Source organism: Phyllobates terribilis, unplaced genomic scaffold, assembly GCF_046119375.1.
Source record: "Phyllobates terribilis strain yellow unplaced genomic scaffold, ASM4611937v1 Scaffold_2__4_contigs__length_985480577, whole genome shotgun sequence".
Lineage (NCBI taxonomy): Eukaryota > Metazoa > Chordata > Amphibia > Anura > Dendrobatidae > Phyllobates > Phyllobates terribilis.
The window spans coordinates 615,076,693-615,092,642 of NW_027362762.1; the positions used below are offsets into that span (position 1 = coordinate 615,076,693).

At 42.0% G+C, this 15,950-nt stretch overlaps 1 protein-coding gene across 1 annotated transcript in view; it reads right to left on the reverse strand.

The window, feature by feature from the left end:
- The window catches only part of FANCE (FA complementation group E), a 226,620-nt gene that overhangs the window by 14,665 nt on the left and 196,005 nt on the right, over positions 1-15,950 (reverse strand). Inside the window, exon 10 of the mRNA XM_073670648.1 lies at positions 6,565-6,677. Within this exon, the coding sequence (XP_073526749.1) occupies positions 6,567-6,677 (111 nt within the window). The 3' untranslated portion in view covers positions 6,565-6,566. The remainder of the gene's footprint in view (positions 1-6,564; positions 6,678-15,950) is intronic.

Below are 15,950 nucleotides of genomic sequence, written 5' to 3' on the forward strand. Positions count from 1 at the left end.
ACAGACCAAAAGTTTGGACACATCTTCTCATTTAAAGATTTTTCTGTATTTTCATGACTATGAAAATTGTATTAATGAAGTGTATGTAAACTTTTGACTTTGCAGCAAATAATAAAAATGCCTTAAAACATTCTCTCCCTCTCATTATTCTGGCATTTGGCAAATATTAAAAATTATCCTAATTGACCTAAAATGGGAAAGGTTTATTCTGATTTAATGTCAGATATTGAGAAAAACATTCATATGTGTCTTTTTATATAGTGTATGTAAACTTCTGGTTTCAACTGTAGTTGAAGTAAGTCTTTCAGTATCAGGCTGTTATGTGGCACAGTATCAAATGCCTTTGCAAAGTCCAGATAAATCACATCAGCCGCATTACCAACATCCAGATTTGCACTTAACTCCTCATAGAACCCCAACATGTTGGTTAGATACGGTCTATTTTTCATGAATTCGTGCTGATTATAATGTATTATTATTATTTTCTGCGATATAACTCTGCAGGTCATCTCTCATGATGCCCTCAAAAACTTTGCATACTACTGATGTCAGACTTACCAGACAGTAGTTACCTGGATCCACCATTTTACCTTTCTTAAATATCGGTACCACATCGGCTATTCTCCAATCCTGTGGCACTACCACTGTTACAAGAGAGTCTAAGAATATGAGATTCAGCGGTTTGTCAATTACTGAGCTCAATTCCCTCAGTATCCGTGGATGAATACCGTCTGGGCCGGGGGATTTGTCACTGTTTAATTTGCTCAGACACAAGCGTACTTCTTTTTGTGTTAAACTAGTTATATCAGGTGGTGAACTTTGAATTTTGTCCTGTTGAAAGATCCCTGGAACAGAAGGTTTGTTGGTGAACATGGATTAAAAGTGCCTGTTTAATATCTCAGCCTTTTCTTGGTCCTCTATAATTATCTTGTTATTATCGTCTTTTAAGGGGCCGATACCATCTGATTTTTTCTTTTTAGCATTGATGTATGTATAACATTTTTTGTGATTTATTTTAATGTGGCTGGCGATTTGTTACTCTGCAGATAATTTTGCTAGCTTGATTTATTTTTTACATTTCTTATTTAGGTCTTTATACTCCTGAAATGCTATTTCTGTATTCTCAGTCTTCAAGATTTTAAACGCCCTTGGTTTTTGTCTTATTAAACTTTGTACTATCTTATTTATCCATAATGGTTCATTTTTATTCCTGGACATTTTATTACAAGAGGGTATCAATTTTCTAAAGGACTCTAGTAGTATTTCCTTAAACATGCCAAATTTACTTTCGGTATCCCCAGTTACCATGACATGGTCCCAGTCTACATGATTAAGCTCTTTCCTTAAGTTGTTGAAATTAGCTTTCCGAAAGTTCCAGGTTTTTGCATTTCCTTTTTGAAATTTTTATTGAATATTACATTGAAACTTACCATATTATGGTCGCTGTTTCCCAAATGCTCCCAAACCTGTAGATCTGAAATTGTATCTGGTCTATTTGACAGCACCAGATCCAGCAGATAACCTCCGCTGGTTGGATCATCTAAAAGCTGAGAAAGGTAACTGTCCTGAACTGTGGATAAGAACTTGCAGCTTTTAGCATAACTGGAAGATTCTATGTCCTATTGAATATTTGGATAGTTAAAATCCCCCATAATAAGGACCCTATTACTATTTGATGCCTTTTTTAATTTGTTCCAGCATTTCATCCTCTACCTCTTCAGCTACAGTGGTGCTCAAAAGTTCCATTTGTTAATCACAGTTTGAACGCTGCTGACTGGCATTATCAATTCCTTGGATATTTTTTTTGTATCCCTTTCCTGTGTTATACAGTTCAACTACCTTTTGCCGTAGATCCGTTGACAATTCTTTTGCTTTCCCCATGACTCACAATCCAGAAAGTGGCTGGATTAAAGATGCAAGAGTCTGTCTGGATCCCAGAAACTCACTCAGCTTTTATGCACACACACTGATTACAAGCAAACAGGTCACAGGTGAGGATGGTACTTTTAGTAGCCATTCAAAACCCATTTGTGTCAAATTCTATGCATGTTTTCATACCAAAATTACCAGGGTATATGAACTTTTGACAAGGGTCATTTGGATGTTTTTGGTTGTCATTAAGATTTCAAAAGAGAAAAAACAGTAATTTGACAATAAATGGCTTCACCCAACCAATAACCATGAGTGGAGAAAAAAGTTTTTTGTTATCATTCATATTCTGTGAAACAAGGCTAAGAAAGGAAAAATTCGGCCGGGGTATGTAAACTTTTGAGCACAACTGTATATTAGGAGGCTTATAACAAACTCCAATTAAAAGCTTTCCATTATGGCCATCCCCATGTATATTAACCCAGACTGACTCTAAACTTGTGCTCAATGACGACATTGGGGGCAGCTGCAGCAATGTAAAGTTGGATCTCATGAAAATACACACCCGTCCACCTTTTTTGTCTTTCCTGTCCTTTCTAAATGTAGTGTAACCCTCTACGTTTGTCACCCAGTCATGTCTTTCATCCAGCCAGGTTTCTGTAATGCCCACCACCTACATCATATTCTGTGACCGACATAAGAGTCTCCAGTTCATTCATTTTGTTTGTGAGACTTCTTGCATTTGCCAGCAGACATTTAATACTAATAGCACATTTGTTACTTCTACTCAGCCAGCCCCCCCTACATCCTCAATAACCCCTGCTGTCCTACTCTCTCTGCCCACTCTATATATTCCCTAATTAGCACGAATACCCTCCCTCTTCCCAGATCCTAGTTTAAAAGCTCTTCCATCCATCTGACCATTTTTCCCCCCAACATAGCTGTACCCTCCCCATTGAGATGCAGCCCATCCCTACCGTAGAGTCTGTACCTGACAGCGAAGTCCAGTTCTCCATGAACCCAAACCCTTCCTTTCTGCACTAATTTCTAAGCCACTTATTAATCTCCCTAAGCTCTGGTTGCCTGGGTTTTCCCCAGCCCCAACCAGCAATCTGGCTATCCGATCCACAATATGTCGAACCGAGCACCCGGCAGACAACACACTGTTCGGCATTCACGGTCTCGGCGACAGATGACCCTGCCTGTCCGCCTAATTATAGAGTTCCCTACCACCAATATCTGTCTGGCCTTTGCTGCACTCCTATTTCCCTCCTTCTTACAGCAACGTCCTTCTGCAGTGATCCCAGTCCTGGGCTCGTACTCCTAATGTCAGTCAAACAGGCATATTGTCTAGGTTGTCAGATCAGGACTGGGCTCCCTAGCACTTTTCCCCCTACCCTTTCTTCTAATTGTTACCCATCTACCTACTTCTGAGTCCTGATCTTTCCCACCTCCACCTTCCTCCATATCCCTGGCCCCAGTCAGCACAAGCTCAGTGATCTCTAAACTCCTCTCCAGGTTTGCAATGCTCCTGAGTGTTGCTAGCTGAACAATTAGATCCAGTATCTGGGATTCCAAACAGGTAACTCGCTGCAAAGATATAAAGTTCGGAACTTGAGATGTACAAACCATGAACCAAGGCAAACTTGACATTGTCAAAGCCTAACTGGACATAACAGGACTCTATTTACTTGGAATTAGCGAACTTAGATGGAATCAATACGGATATTTCCAGTCAAACGAACATTGGGTCTACTACTGTGGCAATGATAACTGAAGAAGGAACGGTATCGCTTTCATTCTCAACTGAAGATTGTCCAGCAACATCTTGAAAGCAGTTGTCCAGTACTTTAGATAACCCCCAATGTATCCCCCCGGGGCCGTTAAGGATTTTTGTAATTAGCCTACGTTGCAGATACTGCCTGTGAGCGGCACTATCCTTGGCCGCTCACAGGCATCACGTGACCCTGCGCTGACGTCACGACAAGTGAGGCGTGACTCAGCGCTGTGGTCCTCGCGGTGGCTGCTGGGTTGTGGGCGGGGTTACCCCCACACGTCACACCCAGCATCCACCGCGTGCTTTCCCAATGAATGGGGAGAGGCAGAGCGCGCGGTGGATGCCGGGTGTGATGCGGGGGGTAAAGCCAACCACAACCTGGCATCCACCGTGGAACCAGGAAGACAGAGACCCCCGGCTGCTGCCAGCCCTTGTTGTGACGTCAGTGGATGTCAGAGACGGCTGCAGCTGGGGGTCACGTGATGCCTGTGAGCGGCCAACGTAAGCTAAATACAAAAATCCTTAGGGGCCCCGGGGGGATACATTGGGGGAGTAATCTAAAGTGCTGGACAACCCCTTGAAGTACAATGCAGTCAGTGAGTTATCTTGATATGAATACAGGGAGTGCCAATTCATGTCACATTTATACAAGACTACTGATCAACAACAGATGTCGAGGAGGAGGACATGGAACCTAGTTCAAGAAGAAATTGACAAGACGTCAAAAACAAGACTTACTGATTATCATGGGAGACTTGAGTGCCAAAGTGGGCCACTGCAAACATGGAGTCGTTGTTGGAAACTTTGAATGAATGAAACGAGGCTGGAGGAAGATTCATTTACTTTTGTACGACAAATCAACTGTCCATCATGAACACCTTCTGCCAAAATCACAAACTGAGACTATACACATGGACATCACCAAATGGGGACAATAAGAATCAGATTGACAACATATGTGTTCGCCAAAGAAGGAGGTCATCGATTATTACTGCAAAAACAAGGCCAGGAGCTGACTGTGGAATTGATCATGAACTTTTGACAGCAAAGATTAGAGTCCAGCTGTGCAAACAGACTAGACAACGGGTCGTTTTCAACTTCGATTTGAGAAATATACCTGAAGTTTTTTGGAATGGCCTGCACAATCAATTTATATCACTGGACACGGATGAAATAAAGCCTGAGGAATTATGACACAAATAAAGACTATTATTACTGAAGAAGCCAGAAAGACAATAAACAAGAGGCAGAAGAGCCATGGTTAACAGAAGTGACCCAAAAGATCATCGAAGACAGACGAATGGCAAAAGCAAAAGGTAACAAGCAGGACGCAGATGACATCAGTGAAAGACTAAAGAGAGCCATTCGAGCAGATAAAGAACTTTATTACTAAAAGATATGTACAGAGATAGAAAGCGAACAGCTGAAGGGCAAGACCTGGAAGGCATACTAAAAGATCAAAGAGATAAAACAAAAGTTTCAAACAAAAAGTGGGAATGTTCAAAAAGTGTGGATGTTGAAACACGCCAATGGGAACAAACTAACTAAGCCACAACAGATCAAGGAAAGATGGAAAGAACACATGGAACATCTCTACAAGAATGACTCAGTGATACAGGATGAAACCGAGACTGGAAATGATAGTGAACCAAACATTTTGACAGACTAAGTCCTTTCTATGATGAAGCTTCTGTCAAAAAACAAAGCACCTGGATATGACAATATTCAATTAGACCTAATAGTGTCCTCTGAAGCAGCAGTTGATGTCATCACACGCCTGTGTCAACAGATGTGGAAAACTGGTAAATGGCACAAGGACTGGACAAGATCAGTGTTTATTCCTATTCCGAAGAAGGAGGGAGATGTCACACACTATGGAAACTCTTGACTATTATGCTCATACCTCATGCCAGCAAAATACTACTGAAGATACTACAAAGATGGTTACAGCCTTATTTTGAAACAGAGCTGCCAGAGGAACAAGCAGGATTCAAAAAGGCATGGGAATAAGAGATGTAAATTATAACATTAGATGGTTAATGGAAAAGGCCAAAGAATACAAGAAAGAGATCTATTTTTGCTTCATTGACTACAGCAAAACCTTCGACTGTGTTGCTCACCAGAAACTTAAGAATACCATGAAGGATATGGCTGTGTATCGAACCATCTGATCAGCCTCATTATGAACCTTTACATCGACCAAGAAGCCACAGTCTGTACAGAACACGGTGACACGGCATGGTTAAAGGTAGAGCGAGGCGTCAGACAAGGCTGCATCCAGTCATCATTTCTTTTCAATTTATATGCAGAAGCTAGTTTCAGTTTAATTGATAGTGAGCTGCTTATCACAGGAGTGGGAGCAGTTGGACTAGCATGCACATGCTTCTATAGCTGTTGTAGTCTGCAATGATAATTGCCAGGTGATAAAACATTCAGTGTAAGTAAACAACCTAGCCCTGCACTACTAGATGCATTATGTAAAATAAGAATCAGGTCAGTGAAGGCACAGTGAGCGGCCATAAGAGCATACAGATGAATATATAAGCAGAGCACCAGATAGAGCGCCCCCTACAGGCCGCCCCGGAGCACGAGCATATCATTATCTCCAAACTGAAAGTAAAGATTATACAAGAACCACAGGACGGATTTCTTCAACCAAGGTATCATATAATCATCATATTAATCAGTGTAATGTTGCCAGCCTGACTGTGTGTAGTTTACGGAGCACAATCCTGCTGACAGGTGCGCTTTAACACCTACATCATGCTGTACAGATTGCAAACCAAAAACATGCTGACACATTCCCTTTAATAACCATTCATTTTTAAAGATACGCCTCATCACTTTTTTGGGCCCCACTAGCAGCTAGTGTGATTCCAGCCTTAGAAAATTGAAGCAAGGTTTTGTGGATATCAGACCTTCACTTGAAACTTTCTTGTACTTTCCTCAGGGCATTTTGCAAGGACTTCTTCAGAAATGTTTGGTTGAAGTTGAGTGAATTAGTCAGCAGTCCAATGTGGTAAGGCTCTACCTGAAAAAAACAAATACATTTAATCTACAATATTTATGCACCATAGCTTCAGAAGTGTGTTGTATTTTTCAGCCTTTTGCAATTTAAATAAAACAGAGACATAAGTGTCTGACAGCAATGAAGCATCTTAAAGGGAACTTGAGAGTCGATCCACGGGCAGCATGTGTCAGACACTGGCTGCCTGATTTCAGCTCGATATGCTTGACTCTGAAACACTGCAGTGATTAAGAGAAAAACTTACTTTAAAAGCCGTCGAGATCCAAGCCATACAGGCTGGTCCCCAGTGGAGTCTCCATAAACCATAAATTTTATTATTCAGAAAAATGCTTCATTGCATTCATACAAGTACTCCACTTCTTGGCAAGCCAGTAAATTCCTTAAAGTTGAAAGAATAATGACATGGCCCCCTTCCTCACCTGACCTAAGCCCTATTGACAACTGGTGGGCCTTTCTTAAGTGGGAGATTTACGGTGAAGGAAAGCCGAACACCTCTTCTGAACAGTGTCTGGGGGGCTGTGGTTGGTGCTGCTCAAAAAGGTAAAGTGATTGTCATCTGATAAAGAAACTAACAGACTCCATGGAAGGAAGGCTTATCTCTGTTACTGAAAGGAAAGTAACTATATTGGCCACTGATTTTTTTTGACATGTCACAAATGTATTTTTGTACACTGAGATGTTTGGTTATTATTCTTACTTTAACAAAGACCGGCGTGATGAAGTGGATGCATCGGGCAACAGTAAGCGCTCCATAGAGGATCTGGAGAGAGGGGCAGTGTGAGGGAATATCATGAAGAGGGGCGGTATGGGGAGAATATTATGAAGAGGGGCTGTGGAGGGAGGATATTTTGTACAGTAAGTACATTGAGGGGTAATTATTTATTCAGGGGCACAGCATGAGAAATATTTCTGGAGAAGTAGAATGATACTTTTATTTTTAAGGGCACCATGTTGGAAAGTTCTGCTGAAGATGGAAAAGAAGGAAGTCTGCAGAGATGAGCTGTGGGCATGAAATATCATCTTGCAATCTGTACTACATGAAGACAAAAAAGATGGGAACCATTCCAATCAGAGAAGATGCCATCTATAAGGTACCTGGATGTAAGTGGTTATTTGTGATACTGACTACATCTTATCAGTACTGTGGTTCCTGTATGGTCCGCAGTCTGAGGATGACTGATAGCAACTCTTAGCATCTCCTTACCATTGTTATGAATATACTGGGAATTGTAGGTTCATGTGATACAATTGTATATGGGGCTGACCTGACATTACAATTGATCGTTTGACTAAGCTTGGTGCTGTATACACAGTCTGACGGTATTTCTGACTTTGAATTTATGTACTGACGGTGGTTCTGGCACTGAATCTTGTACACACGTAGAAATCCATACCGTGCTTCACGACTATATTAAAAATCCTCAAAACATACAGATTTGAGATTATGAGGAGGATTTGGCGAGTTTCTGCTACAAAAACTCAGTTTAAGCAAGCGTGTGTCCACACTGATTTTTTTAGAACAGAAGCTCTCCACATCCTAATCAAATATTCAAAACTTAGTTCTGGTAATCTATTAATATACTGATGGTGGCTCTTGTTATGTATTCAAGTTAGTACCCCTTTATATTTTTTTGCGGCCCTTGGGATTGGGTCAGTATGGCAATGTCGTCTTTGGACAAAATAAAATGTTCTGCTTTAACAGATTAAAATAAACAATTGAGATGGAAAAACTTACATTTTTAACTTAGTCGTATAATAATTCTGAACGCTAAAAGTTGCCTGATAATTCTGCGCACATGTACATTCACATTAAATTCAGGTTTATTAACCATTTGAATTGACCGACAGGACTATAGTCGTTCAATAATATAAATTAATCATGTAAACTACAAATTGACTAATAACTGTAGCTGTCAATTCTAGGTAACTAAAAAGTCGAGCAGACTTTTCTCATGTGCTTACTTGCTAGAACCGAGGTGCTAAACCAAAGGTTAGAGAAGGACCTGAGAAACCCCAGCTGTTATGTTCTGCTACCAGAGCTAAGGAAAGAGAAGAGATCTGTCCCTACGATAGAACTCAGCTTAACCCCTACGATGTAACAGGGAACCTGATCCTGCGATCAGACCTGCTAAAGTCCTAAGCTAGTCTGTACGGAGACCTATAGATGTGGGGAAGGAATCCCTACAAGTACTAAGGACTGGGAGGAATATGGGACACCTCCTAACAGAAATAGTAGCAGACAGACGAACAAACAAAATATATAGAACATAGAGGTCAGTAGACCAAGCAAACTAACAGAGCAAGACACAGAGCACAGGCTAGCTAGAAAGTAGATATACAATGAAGTCCAGCAAAGCCAGAAGGGCGGAGCAGGATTAAATAGGCCAACAAGGTCATGTGACCAGCAAAGGAAAAAAAACCTAAGAGCAAGGTTCTAACAGTACCCCCCCTTCTAAGAGGATCCTCCGGATCCCCTAGGACCAGGCTTATCAGGAAATCTCCTGTGAAACGCTCTGATAAGTCTGGACGCGGAAACATCATCCGACCTCACCCAAGAGTTATCCTCGGGACCGAAACCTTTCCAGGCCACAAGATACTGCAAACTACCTCTATACCGTCTAGAGTTAAGGATGCGAGAAATTTCATATTCCCCGTCCTCCACCACCGGAGGAACAGAGGCAGAGGCGTCACAATCCGATACAACAGCTTTTTTCAACAGAGAGACATGAAATACCGGATTAATTCTCCAGGAGGTAGGAACCTCCAACCTAACAGCAGATTGGTTGACAACCTGAAGCACCTTAAAGGGCCCTACAAACTTGGGACCCAATTTCTTTGAAGGAATCCTCAACCGCAGATTCCTAGAGGACAACCAAACCATGTCACCAACAGCGAACAAAACCTCCTGTCGTTTCCTATCAAAGTAGTCTTTAGATTTTCTGTTGGCCTCCTGAAGATTACCACGCACATCCGTCCAAACTCTCTCCAAATCACCGAAAAAATTCTCCTCCTCAGGCACGGCAGATCCCAACTTGGAGAACGACCCAAACGACGGATGTCTCCCAGAACAACAAAAAAAAGGCGAACAACCAGCAGAAGAAGATGTATGATTGTTCAGAGCAAATTCAGCAAGTGGCAGAAACTCAGACCACCCCTCTTGATTGTCTGCCACAAAACAACGCAAGAACTGCTCAACATCCTGGTTTTTCCTTTCTGTCTGGCCATTAGATTCAGGATGATATCCGGACGAGAACGACAAATGAACTCCCAACCTATCACAAAAGGCACGCCAAAAACGAGCCACGAACTGAGGACCCCTATCAGAAACAATGTCAGTAGGAACGCCATGAAGTCTGACAATTTCCTTGACAAAGGCCTTAGCGAGAGTTTTAGCGCAGGGCAGTTTGACGAAAGGAACCAAGCGACACATCTTGCTAAAACGGTCCACGACCACCCAGATGACAGTAAAACCCTCAGAGGGGGGAAGGTCAGTTATAAAGTCCATAGCCAAATGTGTCCAAGGAGCACTGGGAACCTCCAAAGGACAAAGCAACCCCGTAGCAGGAGTATGTGAGGACTTAGATCTAGCACATATAGTACATTGACGCACCCACTTAATGACTTCCTTCTGCCATCCAGGCCACCAAAAACTGCGACCCACCAGTCTCTTGGTCTCAGAGATTCCGGGATGACCTGCCAACCGAGATTCGTGACACTCAACAAACAAATCTCTCCTAAAGGTCCCAGGCACAAACAACCTCCCATGAGGAGTGTTAGAAGGGGCATTCTCCTGTGCTTTAAGAATCTCATTTTCCAAAACGGAGTCCAAAGCAGCTATCACAACACCTTCTTGTAAAATGTTCTCCTCTTTCTCAGCACCGACTATGGGAGAAAAACTGCGAGACAAGGCATCCGCCTTAACATTCTTAGTACCAGGGATGTAAGTAACGGAGAAATTAAACCGCGAGAAAAACAGTGCCCACCTAGCCTGACGGGCATTCAGGCGCTTGGCAGCATCAAGATATATCAGATTTTTATGATCCGTAAGAACCTGAACGGAAAATTCCGCACCTTCCAAGAAGTGGCGCCAGTGATGTAATCCATCCCCGTTATCCTGAGACAATACTGCGCCAACCCCCACAGAGGAAGCATCAACCTCAACCAAAAACGGCCTAGTAACATCAGGCTGCATAAGGATGGGAGCAGAGGTGAACCTCTCCTTGAGATACACAAAAGCTTCAATGGCCTCAGAAGACCACTGAACCGCATCAGCACCTTTCCTGGTGAGATCAGTCAGAGGTTTGACAATACTAGAAAATTTTTTTATGAATTTTCTATAGTAATTGGCGAAACCCAAAAACCTCTGTATCGATTTCAAACCAATAGGCCTAGGCCATTCCTGCACAGCCTGAACCTTAACCGGATCCATCTCAAAACCTTTGCTGGAGATAATGTAGCCCAAAACACTAATTCTCTGTATAGCGAACTCACATTTCTCCAGCTTAGCAAAAAGCGAATTGTTCATTAATAACTGTAATACCTCACGCACGCTCCGCCAATGAGACTCCAGATCCGGCGAATAAATCAAAATGTCATCCAAATACACAACCACATTTTTACCGATCAAAGGTCTAAGGATGTCATTAATCAGATTCTGAAAAAATGCAGGAGCATTAGTAAGACCAAAAGGCATAACCAGATTCTCAAAATGACCCACAGGAGTGTTAAAAGCAGTCTTCCATTCGTCACCCTCCTTCATGCGCAACAGATTGTATGCCCCCTTAAGGTCAATTTTAGAGAACCACTTGGCCCCCATTAACTGGTTAAACAGATCAGGAATCAATGGCAGTGGGTAAGGATTGCGTACAGTAATTTTGTTAATCTCACGAAAATCCAGACAAGGACGTAAACCGCCGTCCTTTTTTTTTTACAAAAAAAAATCCAACCGCTACAGGAGACTTAGAGGGCCTAATGTGACCGGCGGCCAAACTTGTCTGTATGTATTCCTCCAAAGCCTTCCTCTCAGGAATAGTAAGGTTAAATAAACGACTTTTAGGAAGAGTCACTCCAGGGACAAATTCAATAGAACAATCATAGTCTCTATGGGGAGGCAAAACCTGCGATTCCTTCTCAGAAAAAACTCTCCAAAAATCCTGAATAGGAACAGGCAATTCTCCCCTATCCAAAGCTGCAATACGCCCATTACAACACTTGTCATAACATTTATGGCTCCAGGATTTAATTTCACTGGTAGACCAATCCAGTACAGGATTGTGAAATTTTAACCAGGGCAATCCCAATATTACTGGAGAAGGCAAGTTATTCAACACTACCAAATCCAATTTCTCATGGTGAACACCATTAATAGTGAGAGGAAATTCACAGACCTTGAGAGTAATATTCTTCAAAGGGGAACCATCCACAGAAACCACAGCAATGGGGGATGATAAAGGTTTAGGTTTTAAATTGAGTCTTTCCACGAATCCCCCATCAATAACATTCAGAGTAGACCCACAATCGACAAACACCCGAAATTCCATTAATTTTTCCTGAGCAATCGTGGAAGCAGCTAAAAATACACCCTTGGAATTTAAACAGGCAATACGGGCATGACTGACCATTTTTTTTTCTTTCTTCATATGAAGCTCACAGCCTTTAATCAAATGACCAGATTTTCCGCAATAGAAACACAAGCCTTCAAAAAATCGACGGTCTTTTTCTTGAGAGCGAGGTGCCACCGATCCAATCTCCATCGGTTCACCACTGTTAGTACACACATTCTCATAACCAGAAACTGACATAGCAGAGGATTTGCTCTCATTAACCCTTGCACGCAGTCTCCTATCCACCCGTATAGCTAATTGCATAGCCTGTTGCAAATCTTCAGGTGTAGGATAAGCAATTAGCAGGTCTTTAACCCTTTCACTGAGCCCAGCAAGAAATAGACTTTTCAGAGCAGAATCATTCCACCCTGTTTGAGTAGACCAACGACGGAAATGAGTACAATATTTTTCCACATTACCTGATCCTTGTTTTAAACGTCTCAACTCAGTCTCAGCTGATGCGACACGGTCAGGATCATCATATAATAGTCCCAAAGCAGAAAAAAACTATCCACTGATCTGAAGCATGTATCACTAGGTTGCAAAGAAAAGGCCCACTCCTGAGGCTCTTTGCGCAAAAGTGACATTATGAACCCTACGCGCTGGGATTCATCCCCAGAGGACTTAGGTCTCAAACGAAAATACAATAAGCAAGCATTTTTAAATGAAAAAAATTCTCAGTGTTCACCAAAAAATAAATCCGGCAAACATACCTTAGGCTCCAAGAAATGTGCTCCAGGACAGTTACTCACGTGCTGACGGAGCTCGGCCACCTCCAGAGAGAGTCCCTGCAGGCGATGAACCAAATCCTGAACCGACACCATGATGGAACAGAAAAATCTTTCCTTAGAGAATTTGCTGGCTGGACTTACTGTTATGTTCTGCTACCAGAGCTAAGGAAAGAGAGGAGATCTGTCCCTACGATAGAACTCAGCTTAATCCCTACGATGTAACAGGGAACCTGATCCTGCGATCAGACCTGCTAAAGTCCTAAGCTAGTCTGTACGGAGACCTATAGATGTGGGGAAGGAATCCCTACAAGTACTAAGGACTGGGAGGAATATGGGACACCTCCTAACAGAAATAGTAGCAGACAGACGAACAAACAAAATATATAGAACATAGAGGTCAGTAGACCAAGCAAACTAACAGAGCAAGACACAGAGCACAGGCTAGCTAGAAAGTAGATATACAATGAAGTCCAGCAAAGCCAGAAGGGCGGAGCAGGATTAAATAGGCCAACAAGGTCATGTGACCAGCAAAGGAAAAAAAACCTAAGAGCAAGGTTCTAACACCAGCCACTTTGAATCCACAATGGCAAGAAGCCCATCTGACATAAGGAAAAACAATACGTCAACGCTATCTTTTTAATAATCCGAGTTTGACAAAATCAGGATACTGTATATCCAACATAGGGTAACATATTTGCATTTGTGGGTAAAATCGACAACCCACTGGAACGCAATATCTTTCCGAATCATGGATATATCCTATTCATGTTCAGTGTATATAGAGTGCTTAAAAGGCATTTGACAGAAGGATCAACCTTCTTAAGCCGTCTATATGAAGCTCATAGAAAGTTCAATAAAATTAAGCCTTGATATCTACAATTATTCCAGAGAATTCCACATTTTTCTTACATGTAAATGAGTTGTTGAGATCTATGAGCCGGACACAGAAATGCCAGTGTGAACCAAGTAATGGCTAACACTTTGCTTTCATAATCGCACACAACTCTGTATACAGATACAGCTCTGCAGCAGGGCTACCAGCACTATGAAGGGACAAGTGATGCTGCAAATGTGTGTAACGAGACAAACTTTACTTCTGCTGTACTGTGTTAGCTCCGCTGTACTGTGTTAGCTCTGCTGTACTGTGTTAGCTCTGCTGTACTGTGTTAGCTCTGCTGTACTGTGTTAGCTCTGCTGTACTGTGTTAGCTCTGCTGTACTGTGTTAGCTCTGCTGCACTGTGTTAGCTCTGCTGCACTGTGTTAGCTCTGCTGCACTGTGTTAATTCTGAAGTTGCTGCAGAGCTGTGTGTGATTATGAGAGCAAAGTGTCAGGCATTACTTAGTTTACACTGGTAGTTCCTGCTTTTATTTATAATAATCTCTGGAGATAGATTCTCATGCTGATCAGTGTCCGGCCCATAATCCTAAACAGCTAATTTACATATAAGAAAAATGTGGATTCTCTGAAGCACAATACCAGATCACAGATCTCAAGGAATGAGTTTAAATTTTATTCAACTTTCTATGAGCTACAGTACATGGCTATATAGATGGCTTAGGAGGGTTGATCATGCTGATAGATTACCTTTAAAGTAAGTTCGGTAAGATGATGGCCATATTGTTTATCTAAACCCAAATAAATGAACTGGAGTGAAGTTGGTATGCATGCAAAATAGAAGCATGTTCAAACTGGTCGAAAAACCGACAAAAACCAAACAGAAACAAAATATATAAATATATAACATAAATACCCTGCTGTAAATAAATAAGTAAAAGCAATAGTGTATATAAATAACATTGGGTACTTAGTAAACACCATTTTTGATCAAAAAAATCGTAGAAGCCATCCTACCAACGTCAAGGTATACCCAAGTTCGGGATGGTCCTAACCTCTAATACTAAAACCTTACCCTGCATCATAGTGACGCATTGAGTGCAGGTAAGGGTGTGGCCACCTTTCATTTGAGCTGGAAATTACGTTTAAAAAGTTTCTCACTAGCTGTGTGTCCATATTTGGGACCCAGTCTTTCTCAGTCCTTATTCACACAAGACGTCACTATGACGCAGGGTAAGGTTTTTATATTAGAGGTTAGGACCATTCCGAACTTGGGCACACCTTGATTTTGGTGGGATGGCTTCTACGCTTTATTTGATCAAAAACGGTGTTTACTAAGTACTAGTGATGAGCGAGCACTAAAATGCTCGGGTACTCCTTGCTTGGGTCGAGCATATTGGAATACTCGGGTGCTCGACCCGAGCAACGAGCCCAATGTAAAGTCTATGGGAAACTCGAGCATTTTTCTGGTGGTCCCCCCCGGCGGTCTGCAGAAGGTCAAAAATTGCCCAAATCGATGGGAACGGTGCTCAATTAAACGTCAGGCAGGCAGAATATATAGGCAGACAGGCAGGCAGGGTATATAGGAGGGTGCATGAAAAACATAGCAGGGCACTTGGAACACACTAGTGCCCTCCGATTTTCATGCACCTGTCTCTTTAAAAAAGCCGGCCGGCAATTCATCAGCAGCATACACCGGTACCAGACAATTTAGAACAGAAAGAATAGAGCATCACACATAGATTAGATAGATAGAAACATGTCAGTCACATATATAATAAGTACAGTGATAGTGTTGATTACTGTACTTGTCATTTAGTGTTAAAATAAAGGATTTATTAAAAAAAAAAATTGGCGTGGGGTTCAGCTCATGAACTCAGCTCATCTGGATGACGTCATAGCCAGACACTGAGGAGCGCAAGGAAGCCTGCTCTTCTCAGTGTCCGCGGGATGACAGGCTGGATGGCAGCATTCTGCTGCGCTCCAGCCTGTCATGTCAATGTAGCAGAGCTGAAGCTGTCGTGGGAACCATGGAAAGGTAAGGATGATGTTGCTTTATTAGTTTACTTTTATTGCAGGAGATCGTTGGCTTCACTTGGAATGGGC